The 26,393-nt window shown below is 33.7% G+C and overlaps 1 protein-coding gene across 2 annotated transcripts in view; it reads right to left on the bottom strand.

Annotated features, from left to right (window-relative positions):
* LOC145291916 (DNA polymerase epsilon subunit 3-like) overlaps positions 1 to 23,872 on the bottom strand; it is a 48,449-nt gene extending 24,577 nt beyond the window's left edge. For both annotated transcript variants that reach the window (XM_080137760.1, XM_080137762.1), the window contains exons 1-5: positions 23,751 to 23,872; positions 17,323 to 17,417; positions 7,157 to 7,242; positions 3,522 to 3,640; positions 665 to 903 (exon numbers count right to left, since the gene is read on the bottom strand). In XM_080137760.1, coding sequence (XP_079993886.1) covers positions 665 to 903; positions 3,522 to 3,640; positions 7,157 to 7,242; positions 17,323 to 17,388 — 510 coding nt within the window. In that variant the 5' untranslated portion in view covers positions 17,389 to 17,417; positions 23,751 to 23,872. The remainder of the gene's footprint in view (positions 1 to 664; positions 904 to 3,521; positions 3,641 to 7,156; positions 7,243 to 17,322; positions 17,418 to 23,750) is intronic.
* Positions 23,873 to 26,393: the final 2,521 nt, after the last annotated feature.

Genomic DNA, 26,393 nt, shown 5'->3' with positions numbered 1-26,393 from the left:
CCCCCATTGCAGGTATGTACATCATACAGATTTATCTTACTATCTGTTTTAATATACAGGGATTTCTGGACAAGTACTGAAAAACTGACTCTCTTTCTTCCCCAAATTAAATATAATTTCTATTTATCTCACAAGAAATTTCTTTGAAATTTGGTGACAATTCTGTAATGTTCAGATTGTGTTTGAAAACATACTAAAATAATTTGCTCTCTATTTAAAAAAAAATCTTTCTTTTGTCAATTAAAAAAAATAAAAACAGACAAAAAAACACCACCATTCTTGGCAACAAAACAAAAAAAAAAACACCACCATTCTTGTAAAAAAAATGTCATTCAAAATGAAAAAAAAAAAATACCTCTCTTCTAATTGTCAATTTAAAAAAAAAGATACCTAATTTAGAAAGATCTTTGCAATTGTATTATTTTGTTTACATAGTCAATTAAAAAATCCACTTTTTTCCTTGTCACAAGATCTTCAGTACAGAACTAAGGCAAAATTGTCTAGAATGACTAGTATGGATTGCGTTTTTATTGCTAATGTGTTAACCAATAATGGATATTTTTACAGGCTAGACACACCATGAAACTGGATGGAATGAACCTAACGATAAACTTAGAATGTGTATTTTTCCAGATTAGATCCATTGCCTTTTCAAATTACTTACATCATCTGATTCAACATAGTCCTCATCTTTATCGTCTTTTGCATAATTTTCATTTCCATCTATGCTATCGGCATCATTCTCCTCCTCTTCGTCCTCATCAACATCTTCATCTTCATCAACATCGTTATCGTTGTTGTCGTCTTCGTCATCATCATCGCCATCTATCACAATTGTTTCTTCTGGAAGTTTCTTTCTTTTCTCTGTTCCTTTTTTCTTTCCTTGTTGATCTCGGCGGAATGCTAAAAAAAATTATAATAGATGAATAAAGCTAATATTCAACATTGATTTCTGAAAAGAGAATGGAAACAATAATAGTACGTTGTATTATTCAAAAGATTAACCGAATTGCTAGTCTTGGGTTGTTTGAATTCGTACAATTATGCGTGCCTCCACAATCGGACATAAACAAAACAAAAAAGTTTCCTGTACTTTTAATAACAAATTGAATGATTAAAAACAATGTTTATTCTCCAGTGACAATACTAACAGCAAGAAGGGGTCCCAGGGTGTGTGTATATAATACAGAGTCCGCTTTCCTTCTTTGGTCGCTTCTTCTCTGGTTATTTCTCTTTTATTGGGACGGATTACACCAGAACATTCCTTCACATCTTTTTTGTTTCTTGCTTGTAATCTGTCAGTCTCGCTGATACCATATCCCCGGAAATTCTGCGACCCCCATTTTAAATTTCTTTGACGTCATTACCAGCGCACTTTGATCTAGGATCGTTGCCCTGACCGACTTCCTTTCATTCCGTAATTGATACATATATCAAAAAAGATTTTTCTGCATTTTAATTTTTTTTTAATTAGGTTTAATTCTGGATAAGAACCCAGATTTTTTTTTCTTCCATTTTTATGGTATTTCATGAGAATATTGCAATATAATTTGCTGATCACCAAACAAAACACAGTGGAGACGGCATATAATAACATACAGGTTTAGAAATCTTGAAGAATCATCTCGAACAAGTGTCAGCTCCAGAAGAAAAATTTATATATTAATAACATTAATACGTGTGTCACGGTTTCCAGATTATAATTTTTTTGTTTTGTTTTTATTTCTTTTTTTTTTTAATGGACAAAAGAAAGATTTTTTTTTTAAATGGAGAGCAAGTTTTCTAGCTTGGTAGAGGGAGTCCACCTTATTTGCAAAAGACTTGGCAGTATCTTCTATGTATTTATTCTGATTTATGTTGACTATAAATATTAAGTTGAGGAATTTGAATGTTTGACTCTCTGGAAGGTTGCTATCAGCCACGGCAATTAGTGGATTTCCCCTCCATTTTCATTGCAATATGAATGATACTCTTTTTTTTCTTTTTTTTTTTTTTTTTACACAGGCATCACCATATTATCAAGGCCAAGAGACCACTCGAGGATAAGGGTTAAAGAGTGTACAGTAGAAATTGGACAATATAGTAATCATTAGTAATGGAAATTCGGTAAATTTGTTAACTTATATGGAACGGCTCATCAAGAACTTGTTTACATTAGACTTGAAGACAACCATATTGAAGTCAGCCGGAAAGCAGGAAAACGGAAGACAATTCCACAGGCGTGCAGTTCTAAGAAAGAAGCTTTGTTCATGGAATCTACGTTTCCCACATTCTTTTATTCTCCCTTCAACTCTAATGGCAACTTTATATAACTATTAATTTATTTTAAACATTCACAAATAGCCATATAATTTTAACATAACAAATATAGAAGAAATATTCAACTGCAATATAAAATGGAAATGAAATAAACTTTCAAAATGTTTATCAAATAAAAAGTATACCATTTCTGCAAATGATACATGAAATAGAAGAAATCATTAAGTTTCCAAAAGAATTACTAAAGAAAAATACATAGTTACTTATGACTGACCTTATATATATATATATTTTTCTTCACCATTAATATAATAAATGTTATGCTACGTTGTGGGGTCCATTTATGTATCGTGTTATTGTCTGTGACGTGTTACTAAATGTCTATTTCGGGGTTCTTCACTATCTGAATCCTAAGTTATCTTTGTGACCTATTTGAGTTCATGATCGCCTAAATGTTCTTATATGGTTATGTGTGTGTCATACTTGTATTTCGACATATCTCAACTTTTCAACTGTGTCGTTGGTCTTTTTGGTCCACCTGGAATTCATCTTCTTGGAGGGAAGCTGGAAACCTGCTTGAACGAATGCATTTCACTCGAAATGATGGTTGGTTTTATATATAGTTTTTTATTCACTTTCTAGCTGTCGATCGCAGAAGAATGGAAAGTGAGTATGTTTACATGGGTGGTTAATTCCATTAGTCTCCATTTTTGAGATGCGTCAGCTCCCTCCCCAATGAGGGGAGGGACGACCTATTAAACTGTTGGTCTAGAATAATTTAGAATTTTAAAGAGGATACAAGAGAAAATTACATAAATGGGCATTCTTGAGAAGTTTTCAGATGTGATAAGCCAAAAGATAGAATTTTTCTTTGTTTTTTTTTTTTGTCCATAACTTTTTTCGCCAGGTTGAACTCAATAATTGACGACCTCTTTCCAACTCTACTCTTTGTCCAGCCAACCTGAACAGTACATGTTCTTCTGGTCAGCTGTTTTTAGAACTTCCGGTGCAAATTGTCCATTGTATAATTTTGACAAGTTTATCAAAACATATTCACATCTCATCTTTTGTTTATCTTGCCAGTTAGATAGATAGAAAGATAAATAACAGCTAATTTCTCATGTTCCACAACTACATAACAGTTACTCATAACACGTTCAGAATTTTGTGTCATTTATTTCACACTCTATCATGCTGCATCGTTAAAAAAACTTTAAAGCTTAAAAATATTTCATGTTTGAAAGAACTCAAGTTATACTCACAGTCAAGACAAAATTTTAATGGGTCCAAGAACTGGTCAAATTCCATGTCCTGCATGGCAGCAAGAACGTCCTGTGCATTGATTGTTTTTCGTTTTGATCTTAAGGCAAAATTATTCGAACTAAAATTTAAAAAAAAACAAACAAGAAACAATAAACATATATAAAATTAGCAAATGTACCTGGCGTTGCCCGGTATTAAACATAACGTTAAATTCCTTTAAAAAAAAAAAAAACGGAAAGAAACTGAGATGTGCATGCAAGTATTATGGTTTTTTTTTTCACTTCTTGAAAGTAAAAAAAAATACTTGAGCTGAGATTGAAACTAAAACCTTTAAGACAGTGAGTTAAGTCCGATAACCATTAGACCATCTTGATATAACTTTTACAAAGTCTTTTCAAACCAACTTATTCTTAACATAAAGAAGCGGTCATGTTTCACGGTCACATATGTGCATTTGTGATACAGTTAACACATCAAAATCCGATGATTCCCAATTACCAATTTTGACCTCTTATTAGTCCTTTTTTCCAGATGAAAACCAATTAAAAAGCTTTCCACATGTCTGAATACCCTATATATCAAATTTCAAATCTGTATCGGGTTGAAAAGTGTCCTCACACACACATTCTCATTTTAATAAATATATAGATAACACATATAATAAAAAGATAATAAAGTTCAGTATTTGTTCAAAATTATCCTTATATTAAAAAAGCAAAAATAAAGAAAAATCTGTATAATGTATCTGCAACGGATAGAAAACATTGTATTCCAAAAATCATGTAAATTGATCAAGTAGCTTTATTTCCATAAAGAAAATCACTTTTTAGTGATTAATGAGAATTCGTAGCCATTACAACAAAAATCTCGCAAATCTGAATTGTTTACCTTTTTGAAGATTTTCTTCAAAATGGTGGACAAGACAGCTGTTGTTAGGTTACTCATGAACTTTGCGGCTTTTATGTTTTGTGTAAGCTGCATTGTTTTATTGTGGAAAGTATTATATATATATATAGAAAAAATGGTAATTAATAAAAACCTGAAGAAAGTGCTCAATACTATTGAAGAGCAAATATGTTTTATTTTTTAATTATTTCATGTTAAAACAGTAATAAAAAATAAATTATATATATATATAATAGTAAGAACAGAGCTGTAAAGTAGAAATTTACAAATAGTTTTTATTATTGGGCAGAATACTCCAAAACTGGTGTGCTATATATATATATATATATATATATATATATATATATATATATATATTAGAGAGAGAGAGAGAGAGAGAGAGAGAGAGAGAGAGAGAGAGAGAGAGAGAGAGATGAGAATAATGGAAATAGTATTCCGATGAGAGAGAGAGATAAAAAAAAAAAAAAAAAAAAAGGAACAAACCAAGTTATATGCCCATCAACGTTTTGTCTTTATTGTAAAACTTCTTCTGGATGAATAAATTGAAGAAAAAAAATATCAGTACAATATTTGAAAATATATTTGTTGTGAAGAGTATGACTTTGTTCTATTTATTATCATCCTTTTCACAGCAAATATATTTGCAAATATTGTGCTGGTATTTTATTTTCTTCAATTTATTCATCCAGAAGTCTTACGATGAAGACAAAACGTTGATGGACATACAACTTGGTTTGTTCCTTTTTCATCTTGATATATATTTTTCATTTGAGAACTGGATTTCTTCTGCGAAAGACAAACTTTTTAAATCATCTGATGAAGATTCGTAGTTTTAACCAACCATCTGTCCGAAACATTAGCATGTCCAGTGTCGCGACCTGGTAAACTTGTTTATATCAATAAAACATATATATATATATATATATATATATATATATATATATGGTACTTGTGCATTTAACAAATCAGATGTAACTCAGCATTTGCTCGGCTTTGTCCGGCGCATAACGTTAACAGCTCGGGTTTTGCTGCTGTCTGACGAAACATGGTTATCACCCAATCAAAATGCTGCGCGCTTAGTTTCAACTCGATGCGCATGCACGCGTCAAGCAGCAGACGAGAATTTCAATATGGGTGTTCAAGATGGTGGCGACTAGGAATCTCCAGCGCGAATGTGGGTTGCGGTCATACCACACAATTGTGGACTGGAAGAATTTCCTGCGAGATATATATGCCGGAATTACTTTCTCAGGAATCCCTGGCAGATACGGTCGAAATCGACGAGTCTGTCTTCTTCAACCGCTGGAAACACAACATCGCCAAACATCTAACACCGGTCTCTGGGTCTTCGGTGGATACGCCGACCCCACTTAAAAAGGAGGGTTTTTTGGTTAACGTACCAAATAGCAATGCCAAAACTCTTCCTTCCACTAATAAGAAAATACATTCTGCCAGGGACCACAGTCGTATCAGATTGTAGGAGGGCTTACAGCAAAGTGAGAGGAGAGGGGTATCACCATTTAACGGTGAACCACCACCACAGCCTTAATTTTGTAGATAGCGTAACACAGGCAACAACAAATCATGTAGAGCATGGAAGGAAGCAAACAGCGTAATAAACGAGAATGCGGAACCAACCGGGAGCTTTTGGACACATATCTTTTAGAGTTAATGTGGAGACAAAAGTTTGGTAGGCAACCATTTGACTCCATATTAACCCACATCGCCGAAAGCTACCCGGTTGTAAGGAGCTTCCTATCACATTCGCTATCTCATCTCCGTCCACTTTGTCGTCTGATGCCCTCCAAAAGTCTGAGGAAAATACATCCTCCTGAGAAAATACGTTCCCGGCAAAAAAAAATAAAAAAAACAAACAAAAAAACATCCTGGTTTAAAAAAAAAAGTTTCCTTTTTCTTAGAATTTTTTCTTTTTTTTTACATAAATAGTTGAAAAAAAAAAAAAAAAAAAAAAAACCGTCTCATAATAAAAACAATTACTATTATTTGTTTAAACAAAAAAAAATTATCCTACAAATATCATTTTTGTTGGTTATTTTACGTAAATAGTTGAAAAAAAAACAAAAAAAAAATATTAAAAAAAAAATAATTACTAACTTATTTGTTTACAAAAAATGTTTTATATGTATTTATTTTGCAAACGGAAAAAAAATTTCAAACAATAATAATAAAAAAAAACATAAATGAATGGTAGGTTTTTGCTTTTTATTTATTTTTCGATGTTTCTACATTTACAATTTCATTTTGCAGTTATTTTGTAGCGTTGTTTTTATTTTATTGGCAACGCTTGGTTTTATCCGGCTGTTGACGTCATGCGCCAGACAAAGCCGAACAAATGCTGAGTTATGCCCGGTGCGTTAAATGCACAAGTACCATATATATATATATATATATATATATATATATATATATCAATCATTTCACATGAAAAGTCTAAGATTTTTTATGGTTGGTTTTTAATAAAGGGTGAATTCTAGACAAGAACCAATATTTTTAAGGTACTCAATTTCATTTATAACTTGAAAATAGAAATTAAAGCACAAAACGGTAAAATGGTGTCCAAAGGTGGGAGCAGGGGTCCACATGGATTGCTCTCATTACTTAGCAGGTAACATCAGTTGAGTCTTTGAAATTTTAATAAGCTGATTAATTGAAAATTAACTTCTTTTTTTTTTTTACAAAATATAAAAGATGAAAGAAATGTACTTACCACGAGGTAGCATACAATACAAAAACACTGGCTGCTTTTGAAATAGCTAAACGGGCTTCTTTTGAAACATTAACTCCATCAGGAATCTACAATGGAAAATAAAATAGAATTGTTAGACAATATTTTACTAATAATTTATTTAAAATCAATATCAAATATATGTAAGTTGATTGAGTTAGTTACTTTTTACTATATGAAATATGGGTTAAATTAATGAAAATTTTTACCTGGTGTAAGAAGAGAAAGTGGCAAAAATAGTACTTTTATGAAGAAAGCATTATGGCTGGAGAAGTGATAAATTATGGGAAGGTGAATAGAGGGTATAAAACCCAAGTTTTATGTTTTTGCTTTTGATGAATTAAGAAACTAAGTGATACTGATGTGAGCATTGAGATAAAGACAAAAGACAGCTGAGAGAATCAGAGAGAAGGAATAAAAGTTGAAGGAGACAAGAAACGAGAGACAGTAAGAAGGAGAGAGTGGAATAAAAAATATGCTTAAAAAGAGAAATGCCTAAAGAGTGTTAAAGATAATTCTCTCTCAACTTGCTGTAGGTATTTATTTTTCTCCGAGTGAGAAATGAAACAGAAAAGTTAGCACTCTCAAGGGAGAGCACTTTAATCTTACAAAAGATGTCTGGACAGCCCTGTCAGCATTCCCACGTAGAAGCGATTTAAGTGATTAGTAATAAACTAATCCCTTCTCAAAGAGAAATGGCAAAGTCTGGCAGACTGGACCTCCTAGAAATGCACAGGCCCAGCTTCATACCACAATCAACGGGGAAAAGATCATTATAAAAATGGTCTAACAGATGGTAAATGAATCTGATAATAAAATAGTAATGCAGATATTTTCAAGTTTAAAAACACATCTATTAGTATATTTGTTTCGTTAAGGCCTTTTTTTAATACATTTTAATTATGCAAAATAGTTCTCAGTCCTGTTTGAAAAAAAGTTATGTTTGAAAAAGAAAAATCATTTCAACTGTTGCAATTAGCTGAAATTAATTGTTGCAATTAGCTTCATCTTTTACTAAGTTTTTACCTATCATTCTCACCCTCTTTCATTATATGTTGTTTGTCCCACCCCCAACGCACATACTTTTATCATATATGCTATTACTTTTGTCACTCTTTGTTTATTAACAAAGGTACAAAAAGAAATGATTGGAATAGTCCATTATTAACAAAATGGGAATATTACTAGTGCATTAATAATTTTATCTGTAGCTGGAGAGAAAGAAAGAGATTGATTTTGTATTTAAAATTTTTATTTTTTATATATTTAACTGGTTTTGTAAAATTACTTTTTCCCTGATTTAAACATTCTGAGCTCAACAGATGATCCCCTACCCACCCAATGAGCTATATTTTTCTAGTAAATATAGAAAGATAACTCATTACAATCAGGATTCTTAAAAAAAAAAAAGAAAAAAAAGGGAAACATTATGCAGAACATTTTTTCAACATTTCAGAATTATTATGAGGTTAAATGGTAATAAGAACGAAAGAACACAACTTTTAGGAACAAACATGTATCCACATATATTACAGGCAAAAGCAGGTTGAGCATTACCATTCCTTAACGGTAGGGCGTTTGCACACAACCTCCTTGGCCGTGTGCTGTACTCGATACCAAGAATCTAACAAGATAGAACTATTTTTTATTTAGTTTTTGGTTGAAACGTAAGCAACTCTCAATCTTGACCTATTGCTGATGCTAAAACCATATAATTACTATCTGTCAATGCTCAATTCAGGTGTAAGGTATAAATAGTGTAGTATATGTTGTTGTCATGAGACTATTCACGTAGGCATTACCACCTTTTCTTGGTAGAGGTGCAATGTAGTAACTGTTCACTTATGATATACACAAGCAAAAATATGCTCGCAGAGGGAGAATATTTTTGATCGTAATAGTCACAAGATTATTTTTTTATTTAAATTCGAGCAAGTGTATTTTCAGTAATCTAGTTATGTCGGCAGTTGAAATGAACAAGTTTAGCAAGATACTGTATTTAAGGTGACTCAAGTTCCTAATTACCAAATGTAAATAAAACAAAAATATTTTTTAATTGAATTAACCCCGGAATGACATTTTGTATTGTTCATGGTTAAAAATAAAATTTATATTTCTAACCAGAAATTAAGGTGTTTGTCCAGAATTCCAAGATTAGAATTGTAATCCAAATATGGGATAAATGCAAATTAATTTATTAACGATTAATTATCTGTTGAGATTATTGAAATTAATGCTACTAAGACAAAACTCATTTCCTTTGATTATAAGATACCTTTTGAACCACTAATTGACATGGCTGATAGCACTTTCCAAAGAGTCAAACATTCAAATTCCTCAACTTAATATTTATAGTCAACATAAATCAGAATACATAGAAGATACTGCCAAGTCTTTTGCAAATAAGGTGGGCTTCCTCTACCAAGCTAGAAAACTTTTTTTCACCTTCCAGTATTCCATATCTCTATAAAACCACCATTTGTTCATGCATGGAACATTGTTGTCACATCCGAGTTGGTGCACTGACCCTAGTCTCCTCTTCTTAGTGTGTGAAAAAAAATTTCAGCCTTTGTCCCAATGTTGCATTGCTGTGGTTTTTTTATTTTTTTACACGTATCTTCACAGAATGTGCCCCTACAAGCTTATTACCCCTCAACGTAAATACCCCTGACCAATTTGACAATAAGCAGTATCCCAACTCTTCCCTGCAGAGGTCCCAAGATGCCAGAAAACCTTCTATTCTAATAGATTCTTTGTTCTAATCGCTTGCCTTTGGAATTCCCTCTCTGCTCCCAGTTTCTCCTAATTATACCAACATGCAGAAATTTTAATGGAATGTGAACAAACATCTTGCTGTACAACTCCCCATTTAGGATGACACCTATAATTCTTGCCCCTAATCATAACAGACTCTTACATTTTAGTGGCCTTGTTTGGGATAAATAAAATAAGATTCAATATGTTTTACAAATACTTATGTTTACTGAAAAATGTTGTTTTTTTTTGGGTAACAGTCAGATTGTATGAAAAGTTGGTAAATTAAAGTAAACGATCATACATTTTCTTTGATGCATATTTGATTAAACAGCAATGATAATTTCAGTGTGTTCCTTTCCTGGGTCATCTTTTTAAAAAAGTTTTCGTAGGTAGATAGGATCGAACCCGAAGCCATGAGGTGAAGTTGGAAAATAAAATGTGAAAAAAAACATGACACGTTAACCAATCGGCCAGCAAGAAAGAGTTACTGAAAGACGTTTGAATTTATTTAAGTAGGAAGCGAATTGACAGGTGTCCGCACCTAATGACTTAATGAGGTCAAGTGGAAATCGTGGAGTTAATATTTTCTGCGAGCATTATGACGACGTAAACAATAGCTAGTCAGCAGTTAACATTTTCTGCGGGACAGTTTTTAATGAAGTCAATAACTCAGTTTGTCTGTTTTTTACCCAACTTTGGGGAAAACCAGCTCCCCATTTATTAGAGGAGTGTCCAGACGAAAGCAATTGTTTGATATGACGCTAAAAAGTTGACATTGACCAAACGTTTACATCGCTTTCCGGAGACCACCGGGAACTGCCGATTTGAATCCAGTTTCGCTTTTTTATACTGAAAAGCGAAAGATACACGCGACGATCTAAAAATTTGGAAAAAAAAAATAGTGCGTGAAAGTCGGGCAAATTAAATAGACCGGCAACCCTCATTCGTAACTCTTAGATATTATCATTTAGATGTGATATAAAAAGTTTTAAGGAGGAATGAGCCGACCAAGAAGTCCAGCGAACAAAGCCTTTTACGGACATACATAATAAGCAAATATACATACTCACATTTTCGCTTTTATATTAATAGACTAGCGGGGGGTATCCGGCGTTGCCCGGGTGTTTGTAGGTGTGTGTGTTTTTGGGTGAATGAAAAGAAAAAAACGAAGCCTTGACGCGCAGTTGGAAAACAGCAAAGTGTGAAAAAAAAACGTGCGATCTGGCAGGTGCCCATTTTTGATGAGTTAATGACGTGAACTTTGAGTGCGGGACAGTGTTTTATTTACCATGAGTTTGTTGGCTTCTTTTTTTTATATATGAAAAAGCTTAATGCACATGTGGAGATCCTAAGCAATAGCTATTCAGCAGTTAACATTTCCTGCGGGACAGTTTTTAATGAGGCCAATAATCCGGTTTGCTTGTTTTTACCTAACTTTGGGGAAAACCAGCTCCTTGTTTATTAGGGGGAGTGTCTCGTCTCAAAATGAAAGCAACCGTCTGATATGACAAAGCCGACATTGACCAAACGTTACATCGCTTTCTAGAGACCAGTGGCCGTGGGCCAGTGATTCGAATTGAGTTTCGCTTTTTTTTATACCGAAAAACGAAAGCAACACGTGCTGATCCGAAAATGTTTAACGTTTCAAAGTCAGACAAATTAAATAGAGAGGCAACCACCATTGTCAAGTCGTAGATATTATCATTTAAACGCGATATAAAAAGTTTTAAGAAGTTGTGAGGCGACTGATCAGTTCGCTGAAGAAAGCCTTGTTGGACATACACGAAAACGCACACACAAACATTTTCGCTTTTATATTTATAGACTAGCGGGGGTACTCGACGTTGCCCGGGTGTTTGTAGGTGTGTGTGGTGTTAAATAAAAAAGAAACTGGGGGGGGGGGGGAGTAGGATTGAACCTGAAGCCCTGAGGCGAAGTTTGAAAATAAAATCGGCCAGCTAGAATGAGTTAATGAAAGACGTTTGAATTTATTTAAGAACCAAATTGACAGGTGTGCGGCCGGAAGTCGTCAAGCATTACGACGACGACGACGACGACATAGATTTGTTTGTTATAAGCAAAGTAAAAAAAGAAAACAACGTTAAAACTTAAGCGGGAAAAAAAACACAAAAAAAAAAAAAAAAAACTAACGTAAGGCAAACGAACGATGAAAACAGAAAAACGAACATGTGAAAAATGGCTTAAATAAGCCTGTTTCGATATTAAAATTTAAAAAATCGGTGGGTAACCGGGTGCTTTTGGGTGCGTGGTCGGAGTGGATAAACGAAGTAAAAAAAAAAAAAAACCCAGAAAAACGAACGTTACGTGAAAAATGGCTTAAATAACACTGGTTCAATATTTAAATTTAAAAAATCGAAAAAAAAAAAGAAAAAAAGACATCTCACACCACGATTCGAACACAAAACGTTTAGATAATGAACCAACGCGCTAATCAACTGACCTAACACGACGTACAAAAAATTTTGTTCAGTTTTTCAACTATTTAAAGTAAATCAGGTAATGACATCATCTGACGCCTGCATAGAACCGGTCGACAGGGAACTAATTTAGCTGATGTTGAAGCATTTCTATAACAAATACCCCAGATATCTTAGCACTAAGTGAGACTAACCTACACTCCTCCATCCCCTCTAACTACTTTAACATGCCTGGCTATCTCCCACTCTGCCGTAAGGACTCTGACAGACATATGCATGGACTTGGAATCTACATTCATAACACCCTCCCCTTGACTAGAGAAACAAACCTAGAAACGGACGATCAAGCCTTTATGTGCTTTAGACTAAACATACAACATAACATTAGCTACTTTTATTTTCTCTACCGCTCTCCCTCGACCCAGGACTGCACCATAATAAACAAAGTCTCTGACAGCATAGACACAGCACTCTCCCTCGACACTAGCGCACAAGTACATGTATTTGGTGACTTTAATGTCCACCACAAAAACTGGCTTGGATTCTCTACTTACACAGATGCAGCGGGCAGCACAACACATAGCTTCGCTATATCTCATTCCCTATCACAAACGGTTACGTTTCCAACCCGTTTCCCTGACCAGCAACAACAACACGCATCACTTCTAGATCTGTTTCTGACCACAGTTCCCGATGATTGTATAACAAATGCTGACAGCCCACTCGGGAATGCTGATCATGCAGTGATAATGGTCGAAATCGCCCTAAACTCTAGACCCAAAACTGAAGAGCCACTGCTCAAAACAATGAGATATTATAAGAAGGCTGACTGGGAAGCCATCAGAGATCTTATCAGAGATGCCCCATGGGGAAATATTTTTTCTCTTCCTGCTGAACAGGGCGCAAATGAGACCACCGAATGGTTCAAAACAGCAATTGAAGCACATGTTCCCATACGGAAATTTTATAGCAAGCCCCACTCTCCTCAATGGTTTACTTCAACTTGCGCAACTGCCATTGCTCAAAGGCAGCATGCATACCGCAGATTTAACCGACATAAGTCCAGTTCAAACAGACTGAAGTATATAGAAGCTAGAAGTAACGTTAAGAAAGAAATAGTGACAGCTAAGAGAGAATTTACTGAAACCACTAAAAAACGCATTGAAGCACAAAAATTAGGAACTCATGACTTCTGGAAAATCTACAACAGTGTAGTAAATAATGGGCAATCAACAATTCCCCCACTAACCAGGCTAATATGCTTGCCAATCGGTTTGCCTCATACTCCATACTGGACCCTTCCAACCACCCCCTACCTGACTTTCCTTTGCATACAGACGCCATACTAGACAATCTAAAAATCACCCCTGCTCAGGTCCATGCTATCATAAAAAACCTTGACACTTCAAAAGCATGCGGACCCGATCTCATCCCAGCTGTGCTATTTAAAAGTGCTCAGCCGAAGTAGCTCCAGTTCTCTCCAAACTCTACAACAAATGCCTTAATGAATCTTACTTTCCGGGCTGTTGGAAAACTGCTTCTGTGGTACCAGTATTCAAGAATTCTGGCGAAAGAACTGACCCATCAAATTATCGCCCCATTAGCCTCCTCCCACTTTTCGCCAAAATATTTGAGACCATAGTTAACCATGCTCTAGTCCAGCTAAATTTCTGACTGACAAACAATATGGATTTAGACAAGCCTGTTCCACAGTAGACATCCCCACTGTAATCTCTGAACGTACATACCATTCACTGGACAAAGCGGGGGAAGGCAGAGCGGTAGCTCTAGATATATCTAAGGCTTTTGACAGGGTATGGCATGAGGGTCTCCTCAGTAAAATTAGATCATATGGTATCACTGGTAGAATACTTAACATAATTAAATCCTTCTTAGGTAAGATAAAAATCCAGGTTGTCCTCGACGGTCGTACATCTAAACAATATGATATAAATGCGAGAGTGCCTCAAGGGTCTATCCTTGGACCTCTATTGTTCCTAATATTCATTAATGACCTCTCCGACAAAATTGCCTCTGAGATGGGTATATATGCTGATGACACCACACTCTATAACAGGTATGACAGGAACTCAAATGAACACATATCTAAAGAAATGGCAGAAACACTAGGGGATGACCTCCGATCTATAGTGGAATGGGGACAAAAATGGATGGTCACATTCAATGCTGCCAAGACTAAACTGGTTTCCTTCAATAATTACAAGAAACCTTCTCTGCCACCAACAGCAATGACCAGTGACTCTTTATCTGAGAGTAAATCTTTCAAACTCCTCAGCCTAACGTTCACATGAAACATGAGTTGGAACACTTACATTGAAAGCATTCCCAGGGCTGCTGCGAAGAAGGTAGGCTCTCTCTACCGTGCTAGAAAACTACTAACACCTGAAAGTATCCTGTACCTCTAAGGCAACCATTCGCCCATGTATGGAGTATTGTTGTCACATTTGGGCTGGTGCATCTGCTACTAGTCTCTCGCTCCTAGACAAGGTTCAAAGGAGAGTCGCCAAACCTGATAGGCACTGAACTGGCATCTAAGCTTAAGCCTCAGTCCCCTCGACGAAATGTTGCATCCCTCTGCCTGTTCTACAAGTATTTTAATGGTGAATGCTCTGACGAACTGCAGACACTTGTGCCCCCACGACGTAGACACCCTCGACAAACCCGACAGGCAGCTAAATCCCACCCCCACACAGTAGAGATCCCTAGATGTAAAAGATCTTTCTACTCCAGTAGTTTCTTCCCCAGAACCGCTAGACTCTGGAATTTCATTCCAAGTCCCTGCTTCCCCAACTGTACTGACATGCAGAAGTTCAAGTGTAACGTGAACCGACATCTTGCTGCCCAAATCCCAACATAGTACCTCAGTAGTTGTTGCGCTTGATAGTAGCCCCCTATACCAAAGTGGCAATGTGCCTTGTTTGGGGTGAAAATGTAATAAAATATAAAAAAAACCTTGTACGACTAAATGATCACTAAAAATCTCCATGGAGTAATGTCCAATATGAACAAGGATCATCTAATCTTAGCATGTATGTGATTTATACATCACATAAAAAATATTGTTAGTGAAGCTGAACAGGACTTTTTAATGAGGCCGAGGGTAGGGGTTCGTCTACAGGGGCATTGTAAGGAATTGAGAAGTGAGATGTTTGTTCACATTACATTTAAATCTCAACATGTTAGTACAGTCAGGAAAGTGGTGGATATAGGAAGGGAATTAGAAAATCTAGAAGTTTGAGGGAAGAAACTATTAGAGTAGAATGTTTTACAGCATTAGAAATCAATATTTTGTCCTTTAAAACGTTTTCAGTAAAAAAGACTGTTTCTAAAAGTCATTTTTGTGTATGTATAAACCTATCCTCAAATGTTATACACCTTGTGTAATGCAATCCGAGAAGCATTTATGAAAATGAGACATTTTTGTTTGAAAGTTAGCAAAAGTCTAATAATCCGGATAATAATAATAATAATAATATGCTTATTCATATTTGTATGTACATTATCACCTTTCACACCCTTTTCTTCATTTAGATGAGCTGATCTATTTTGGATAACAAAAAAAAAAAAAAAAAAAAAAAAAAAAAAGGAGATTTCTATTTACATGTGTGCCGAGCATGCGCGGAAGCACACAAACGTATGAGTCGGGCCTACCTGCGGTGAAAAGCGAACCCGGGACTTTTCGATTACAAATCAAGTCTACTACACCCTACCCTACATGAACTACACCCATCTTACCCCAAAGTGACGATTTAGTTTTACCCAACGGCTATGAAAAGAACAAGCCAATAAATGATTGGGCGGTTTTGAAATACACTGCTTTGATAACGTGTCTCGCGTTACTGCATTTCGTATCGTGGTGTGTCTATTCAGCGAGATTATTCGGCACTGCTTGGGAACGTGTGTATGGATTCAACGGTATTTGTTCATGGTGTGACGTGGTGTTCGGAATTGCATAGATAAATTTGTTAAGGACCATGCTGTCACTTGTGAAAACAAATATATATATATATATATATATACTTGGGTTTTTTTATTCAAAAGTAATGGACTAATGAATTCAACGAGGTTGTTAGATAGTGCTCAATAAAAAGAGCTGATAATACTTGTTTATTGTTATATAAACATGGTCACATCCTGCTGCTACAAACAGCCACTTGTTTCAATCAAACAACAGATATCATCAGACAGCGACTTGACTATTCAAAAGTTCAATGAATAATCTTATTATTATTATTCATTGAACTTTTGAATAGTCAAGTCGCTGTCTGATGATATCTGTTGTTTGATTGAAACAAGTGGCTGTTTGTAGCAGCAGGATGTGACCATGTTTATATAACAATAAACAAGTATATATATATATATATATATATATATATATATATATATATATTTGTTTTCACAAGTGACGGCATGGTCCTATATATATATATATATATATATATATATACATTTTTTTTCTGGCACTCTCTCCCCTTCGTGTAGTGACAACATGTACGAAAGCTTTGACCTCAGATGTAATGTTATGCTACAGCTGTTCTTTTCAATTTACTAATGTCTTCAAATATTTATTTCTGCTGCTTGATTTGGTCGGGATTTTTTTTATGGGATATCAACCATTTTTGGGTTACTTAATGCTAAATCTGATCAGTTTTATTAAAGATTTTATGCTTCAAGTTCTTTATATCGCCAAATATTTATTCATTGTATTTGGTTTGATGGTTTTGTAGAGGAAAATTATTTCTGTTTTAGGCTTTACAGAACATGATTGAGTTTAACAAAGGGAAAGGAAAAAAACAATAGCATCAATGTTTGGTGCAGTTTAGGTCAGGAAGCCGGTATCTTCAGACATCCTGATCTTAATAACACCAGGACTAACATAATTGAATTGTTTATTAAAAAAACAAAACTAAAAATTGAAGGAAATTAACTCACTGCCTCTTTGATAATTCTTGTGATGACTGCATTGGGCAAATTAAGATCTTCAGGTCGTTCAGCCATCGTATAATAAAAGATGATCAATGGTACATCTACAAAAAAGAAATAAATAAATAAAAGAATCTGCAAAACAATATTTGGAACTTTTCAAAAATAGTTTTCGGAATTCTTTACAATGACTTCGACATGAAAAAAAAAACCCTCAGTCACTTTTTGCTAAAAATTCCATTTCATTTCTGAATTTTTTAAATGAAGATTATTTGGATTCTTGGACTACTGTTCTCATCTTGAGCATTATTTTCACTATGCATCAGTCGATGTAACCTCTGACCTTCTTCAGGTGTATCTTGTTGAATTCGGAAATCTTTGTGGAACTTCAAACGGAACTCTTCATTACATATTATTTTTTTATTGGAATCCTTTGAGATAAGTAATTTGTATATTTATTTATTTGTTTATTTATTTATTTGTTTGTTTATTTATTTGTTTGTTTATTTATTTATTTGTTTATTTATTTATTTGTTTATTTATTTATTTATTTGTTTATTTATTTGTGGACTGTTATCCTCATCTTTATAGTTGTTTCACCATGTTTCGACCAACTATTTCTCTGGCTTTTTTCAAGTGGTTAACCACGACAGGGTCCGTGCCACAGTGGATAGACAGATTGAGTCTTTAAAGTTCCAGATAAGCATTATCCAAAGATAGCGGTTTCAATCCTACATGTTCTCATTCCATCAACAATGACTGAGTAGAAGTCCTAAATAATTTGCAATTATATTTTGAGGGTTACTATGTAGTAGATAAAGTACTTGGTAAATACAGTTGTAAAATTACATTCTTCTGGAGCTTGAAGGTTCCATCCATAACGCTGAATACACTCAAAATGCAATTGCAAAATAATTAGAATTCCTACCCAATCATGACTGATGGAACATGAGTGTACTACCCCTGTGGAGTAAATAAATGGTTCTGTTTAAAATTCCATGCAGATTACCGAGTTTGACAAGATATATCTGAACAAAATCAGAGGTTACATAAACCAAAATGTGAAAATAACACCAAAAACAAGAGTCGTGCGAAGAATCCAATACATTTCAGAAAATATGGTAAAACTTATGGAGAGCACTCTGTTTTACGGTTGTTTTAAAAATGAAACGGAAATTTAAATTTTGTTCCGTTTAAATCTTTTTTTAAATGGCGTATGCACCCGAAAGTAATTGAAAGAATAAAAATTCAACCATCATATTTTTTATATAAAAAAAACAAAGGATTTTTTATATAAAAATAAAATTTTAACAAAAACAAAATAATTTAATTTTTAAATGAAAAAAGTTAATTTGGTACACCTTTTTTTGGTATTCTTTTATGTAAGTCCAACTCACTGTTCATATTGGAAATGTCAACTTTTGTTTTTCAGGTATGCTTATAACGAATAAGTACCCACAACCTCCCTATGTTAAGAACGACTTTCTGAATAGACACTCACAACCTCCCTATGTTAAGAACGGCTTTTGGAATTTGGTATTTTGGACATATGACTGTTTTAGGCAATATTCCATGTTCAATGAGAAACCTACTTAAATCTTCTTGTTCCTAAAATTTTACTATTGCATAAAAATTCCTGTATTTGTAACTTGTGCACATCTCGATGGTTGTGCTATCCATTTTTTTTAAACTTAATTTTTATTATTTTATCAATTACTTTCAATTTTGGGAGACGTGCAATTTAAAAAAAAAAAAAGATTAAAACGAAACAAAAATTTAAATTTCTGTTACATTTTTAAAACAACCGTAAAACAAAACGTTTTCTGCAAGTTTTACGGAAAATATGATTATCGGTATGAAAATTTGTGTGACAAGCAATGTTTATAAGTTTTGGAATGTAGTGGAGATCTTAGGAACGATAAACAAATGAAGAGGAATGTCAAATACATCAAGAAAATAGATTTTCAAACCTAGGTATAAACAATAAATTTGGCCAGAGAAAACGTGATTGAGAAGTCACCTGTTATGTTTTTGTGTAATTGAAGGACATTAACATAAAGGATTAGTTTTAATATATATACAGGAAAGTTAGTTGAAAGAAGGGAGTTGAAGAGGAAACGTCAGATAGTCCAGACGGGGTTTAGAAGTCGGGAGAAGAGTTAGTCTCTCTTATGACGCTAGGAGCAGCATATTCCAAAATGTGAACAGAACGTTGTAAGGTCTACAGATGTTCATCTGGAACCAGAGAATAAATGTTGTTATATATAAATATAACTATTGTGTGATATCATCTTGAAAAAAACAGGTATGTGTTTGTCGTTTAAAACGAACTTTTACATGTACTGTCCACAACTGTTGAACATACCATCATCGCCCAGCATCTTACATGTACAGACGGTCTATTATATAAACCGTTATGGCATGCACTATTTTGTACCAAAACGAGTTGTTTTCCCTCCACATCTGCAACCATTTTGGATCTGACTTTATAACTTTTTACTCAAGAAAGGCAACCATACACAACTTTGTTAAATCATTAGACCCGCAAACTGTTCCTGTGCTTCTGAAATACTGAGATATTTCAGAAGCGTCAAAATTTTTTTACACTTGATTTAATTCAGGTTTTTATCTTTTAGAGCTTTAAAATGCCAAGGTGCTCTTCATCCACAATCTATCATGAAATCCTGATTTGCACACACATTTTCTTAATCTGCTGCCAAATTCAACATGCCATGTTTTTGGAATCTTTTAATATGTTAATTTCTTTGCATTGTGAGCAATAATTTTAAGTATCGGCCTCTCTGGGCATCTGGGGTGCCATCTTTTAATTCTTGGGCATATGTGATTCATATGCCCCCCCCCTTCTTCCTATTAAAAACGGCTGAATACTACATAGGGCATGGTTTTATGGCACTGGCATTCCGGCAGTGTGTGTGGGGGGGGGGGACACACATTAGTGCTTACAGACCTTAGAGGTCGCAGTAGGGCAACCTGTTGCAACTTTCTCCCTGTTCCGAGCCACAGCATAAGGAAATTTGCTATAGCATTGATACTCACTTAAGCATAATACATTTAATAGTGATTTATTTATTCAAAAAATTGATGTGGTAATCTATCTTTGTATTTTTCTGAACAAAAAGAATTGAAAATCCTTACAATCATGTAAATAATGAGAAACATGATCATATTCAGTTTGACTTATTTTAATTATGGCGGAAGTTATGTAAAACCAAAAATTTGTAATATCAAGACAACATTTACTGATAATACTTCAATACACAATTGTTGAATATCCAATTAAAAATTTGTTTGAAAGTGGAAGATAGAGTCCAACACATTCAGAGGATATGAGGATGCCACGAAAAAGCAGATGCATGTCAATCAAATATTTTCAAATCAGCAAAAAGTCATTTCTGAGGAAATCCATATTAATAAACAAACAGTGCTTTTCTGTTCATAAAAAATTGCTGATGCATAAAGATGATGCAGGTGGGGGCTGGAGATGCACTTCTGAGATAGTCCCACTTCATAAAGTTTACCCGAACTCAAATAGAACCAATGATTCATTTGCACAAGGAACTGTCCTTTCAATGCCTAAATGGTCACTGTGAAAAGTCAGCCGCATATCACTGCTCAAATAGTTATTCATATGTTGCTTCAAACCAGCTTTTCCAGTGTTTACACCGCAACCCTTAAATTTAGGACGCTCCTCTTCAGCCTCTTCTCCAGAACATTCATCCTCAGACATGTTTGTTTCCTTGTTGACTTCATCATCTTCGTTTGACCAATTGAAAGAGTTATTCCCAAACAACTGACTCCCTAATTTTAATCTACAGCAAGAAGAGAGATCGGCTAGAATACAATGATTCCAATATGGGAAAAGCTAGCACATGAAAGCATCAACAAACTGATGGAGACATTTGCTGCAAAATGATTGCCAAAGTTTCTAACATTAATAACTCAAACATGTAATCTTTAACACTAAAAAAGGAAATGCAACTTTTATTTAAAAAAACAAACAAAAAAAAAAACATTAAAACTTGCTGATGCATAAAGTTGAAGCAGGATGGGGCTGAAGATGAAATTTTGAGATAAGGTTTACCCGAACCCACATAGGATTTTTCCATGATGCTTATGGCCAACATAGATAAATCTTTCAAGATAGAGATTTACTTGCACTAGTAACTGTCACTATGAAAAGTCAGCCTCATTTCACTGTTCAAAGTCATCCGCATCTTTATTCATATCAGCTTCCCCAGTGTTTGCTCTGCAACCTTCAAATCCAAACCCCTCATCTTCAGCCTCTCTCCAGGACATTCATCCTCATGCCTGTTTCCTTGCTGATTTCATCACCTTCGTTTGACTCATGGAAAGAGTGCTTTCCCAAACAACTGACTCTCCAATTTCAATCTACAGAAAGAAGAGAGATCAATTAGAATACAATGATTCCGATATGGGGAGAGTCTCACAGCAGATGAAAGTATTAACAAACTCATTGAGATATTTACTGCAAAAGAAGTTGCTACAGCATCCAGAGGATGTTGCAGAGAAAGCAAGACAAAGACGGGGGTAAAAGGACGGTAAATTTATACAAACACCGTGACAGCGAATTAACCCTAACCCTAACCCTAACCCTAACGCTGTCACGGTGTTTGTATAATAATACCAAAAGAGGACACCCATGACAGGAGATACCAACATACTCAAGAAGCCCACTGTCAGATATCACAAATTTAATTCCGACCGTAGTTGGGTGGATGGTCCGAGATGGGGCCGGAGTAAAGGTTGCAAAATGATTGTTATTTCGTGACCCCAACTCGGGAGTCGGTTAACAGCTTGAAGAAATATGACGCATTGACTCTCTGGGGAGACAAGCTCTGAAAGGAACCAACGACCCCAGCCCACAGCACAGCAATGCTGTGCCACAGCATTATCCTAGAAGTTGAAATTCTGGCACTTATGCACTTTTTGTACAGTGCCATTAACATTTAGAAAGCCATTCTTAATATGGGAAGGAGAGGATGTTTTGTAACTATTCTGAATTTTCACCTAACAATGTAATAACAAAAAAAAGGGGGGGGTACTAGTGCACTTATTGATCCGTGCTGAAATAACATTATTTAAGAGGGGAGGGTGTTTTGTACCTATTCTATACTTTAACCTTACAAAAACATATAATAAAACTTTAATTAAACTTGGAAATACAATTTTTAAAAAATAGCGCGGATCAGTAAGTGCACTAGCACCAAAAAAAGATATTGTAAAACTTGAAAATACTTGCGCGTACAATGGTCACAACTTATAACCCAAAAAATTGCTTAATAACCAAGAAAACTAGTTATTTTTGGAAAATTTAAATGCGATATTCGGTTTCAGCATACCCAAAAACCTGAAGACAAATGTTATGGTGGAAACCAAGTGAAAATTTACAAAAAAAAAAAAATCATTCGTCACAGAACGAAAATGTCAGATTCCAAAAACCACGTAAATTGATTATGCATTTTTTCCCCCCTACTAAAATCAAAATTTACGAGGAAGAGAGAACGTCTGTCTTGATCCGCCAAATATAATTTTAACTACAACTGTACTGAGATTTTGAGATCAGTCTTGTAATACTTATAATAAAAACGATGGAAAAAAAAAAGTTGGTGCTAGTGCACTTACTGATCCGCGCTATTTTTTAAATCGTATTTCCAAGTTTAATTAAAGTTTTATGCTTTTTTTTGTTTTTTTATTCAATTGTAAGGTTAAAGTATAGAATAGGTACAAAACATCCTCCCCTACTCATGTTAAGAATGGCTTTTTAAATAATAATATTATTTCAGTACGGATCGATAAGTGCACTTGCACTAGTACCAAAAAGTTAAATCAATAAAATTATCAAAGTTACGCTTACACGAGAAAACCACGTGAAGTGGTTTCATGATTTTATTAATATAGAATTTTCTTGGAGTAAAATAATTTACTTTTTACAAAATAAATAAATAAATAAATAAAAACAAATAATAAAGGTCGATTTTCAAAAACGATAAAATAAAAATTTAAGTGATTTTTAATTGGATTTTTACTTTTTTTACGAATAAAAAATCAGTTCCTTAAATTTACGTGACGAAAATAGGACCTTACATTTAATTCTTTTAACTTTAGTTAAAACAAAAGCCATTACATATTTATAAAATTAAATTAAATGGTTGTTAAAATAATAAAATTAATTAAAAATCAACAAAAAAGTGATTTTTTTTTCGTTAATGAAATCCATTTTTGTTAATTTGGAATTGATGAACAACAAAGAAAACGTGAAACCGGCGACTTTTTTTTTTTTAAACTATGAAAAGTGTAATAATTCCTCGCGATATTTTATAAACAAATTACTACACAACTAAAAAAAAAAAAAAAAGCTTGAGGTGAAAATATATATATTTTAATTTTTAACTAACCTAGGATGCCAGGAAACTGTACGGTAGATAAAACCCAAGAATAACATAAAAACAGACTGCAAATTTTTTATCTCCTCGCCAACAAAAAAGCCAATGTGCATGAAACCGGAAGTAAAGCTTGGCGGGAAATTAAAAATATAAAAAAAAAATAATTATAATTAATATTAAAAATTGTAACACTAAGAAATTTTAATTCCAAAAAATATTGATAATATTTTAAGGGATACTTTGGATAAAAATATTTGTACTAAATATCACATCTGTTTATTTTAAAAAAAAAAAAAAAAAGAAAACGGAACCGGGTCGGAAGTCAACGAACGGAAGTAACGGTCCGGCACCCGGTCATGTGTTTTCGATATGTTTGAAAAAAACATTTATTTAACATTTATTGTTTACATTTTATATTTTGACAATAAAATAAGTTTAACTTTTAATTTAATTAGAGAAATTAACTTTCAACAGTCCTTTGAATTAAAAATTGATTTATAACGTTAGTGTCACAATTAACTCTAGTATGTTTACATTATTTTCATATTGCCATTCCGGACTTAGTTGTTACGACCACTGTAAAGCAGGCCAAGTCAGTGAGCAATGACGTCTTGCATGAAGTCCAAACAAATAAGATCTGGCGAACAGTCAGACTGTCAATCATGAATTTTACAAAACATTAGAAAACTTGAAACTTGTATTGAAAAGAAAAGGAAAAATAAGAAACATGATTCATACTGAAACTGAACTATTCAATGTTAATAAAAAATAAAAAGAAAAGAAAAACGAGAATTAATGTGTAGTTTATGCACTAAAAGTACCTATTTACTATGCCTCCCCACGGGACAGAGTTAGACACCAGGGTCGTTTTTTAACGTGGAGAAAAGGTACAAAAATAAAAATTGTCTCAGTCGTGAAGGATTTCTCCTCCACCGAAAGAGAACAAGAAAATGAAGTGCAGTATCTGAAGAACAGATACTACACTTTGATCTTGACCGAAGGCATTTCATTGTTTCATGGATTTTAAAGACTAAAATTCTTTTATTATTTATTTTAAAATTTTCATTTCAAAATTAGAACTGCTTATCTTTCTCTCATCTCAACATTTTTTTCTTTCTTTTCTCTTAGTAAATATCTTATTTGTTTTTCATTATTTTATTATTTGTCCTATTTTTTTTTTAATGTGGATGATGAATGACGTTATGATTTTATTAATAAAATATGAAAGTTTTTGAAATGTGTTTAACATTTTAATTTTGTTTCATTGTAACTTTTGAAATGAGAATTAATCATTTTAGGTTATTTGCACTGTTATTCAATCCAGATGAGAATAGTCCGAATAATATGACTTAATTGATCTTCTATTTTGAGAATAGAACATAAATTTATTGGCAAATGTTGTGAATGTCTTCAATTTTTAGAAAAAAAAAGAAAAAGAAAATTGTCATGAATTTCTTGACACCTACTTAATGGAATTCTTTAAAATTGACCCTTTCTCAGCACTTTTATGTTTGCATAACACATCTACAACCAACCTGCCACTACCCTTTGCCTCTCACACTAATAAAAGTAACTTTCATTTCCTTGTAGAAAATCTCTCATTTAAAAAACAAACAAAAAAACTTATTCAGATGAGTTGGTAAAACCAAGAACAGGTTCTTTTGAGGCAACAATTTTACGTGCATTTTCTTTTTTTTTTTTTCCTCGTAAAATGATGCTCCTCTATAAACTCTTTAGTCTAAATATACCATGTCAATTAGGGGAATATAATAGAATAGAAAATAAATAGATGGTGGGTGGGATTCAGATGTTTTATCTTCCTACTACTGGACAGGACACTTAAGACAAAATCAATAGGTTGAAACCATTATAAAAAATAGATTTCAGTCATTTGTATAAATTTAATTTTTACTTCATCATAAAGCATTGACGCAAGCGACAGCATTCAATTGTTTCTCTTTGTTTGGCAAAAACACTTAAACTTGTTTCTGAATTTTTTAGACAAGGATTGATAATTCGAACTATTTGGACTGCTATTCTCAGCTTGAATATTATTTTCTACAATGTAATGATCGATGTAACTTCCGGCATTCTTCGGGTGTATCTTGTCAAACTGAGTTTTAGAATGCTCTCGTTCCATCAGCCATGACTAGGTAGAAGTCCTAAGTAATTTACAATTTTATATTGTTGTCTGCACTGAGGACTGAACCTTCAACCTCCAGAACAGTGTAATTTACAACTGAATTTTACTAAATACTTTATCTACTATGTCACGGGTCCTTGCTAACTCGCTTAAACTTAATCAAATATCTAGAAAAAGTCTAGTGATATCCAAATTAACAAATTTTTAAACTGATTTGCAAATAAAGTATTTTAAAATGGTTTGTATATATGTGACTCCACACAACATTTCCGATAAAATAAATACAAATTGCCATTTTGATTTGGATGATGAAAGACTGCCTGTATAGCTTTTTGAGATGAGGATTGATGATCCAGATTATTTTTTTACTACTATTCTCACTATGGATTTTTTTATTTTTAATTGCTCATTCTTACACCCGAGTACCTGCTATTTCTTTAATTTTTATCCTACATTTCCTACATTAACCCATTACCACCTAATTGTACTTTCAAGTCGCCTTTAAAAAAATA

Source organism: Euprymna scolopes, chromosome 13, assembly GCF_053919585.1.
Source record: "Euprymna scolopes isolate OS-2025 chromosome 13, ASM5391958v1, whole genome shotgun sequence".
Lineage (NCBI taxonomy): Eukaryota > Metazoa > Mollusca > Cephalopoda > Sepiida > Sepiolidae > Euprymna > Euprymna scolopes.
This window is presented reverse-complemented; position numbering and strand designations above follow the sequence as displayed.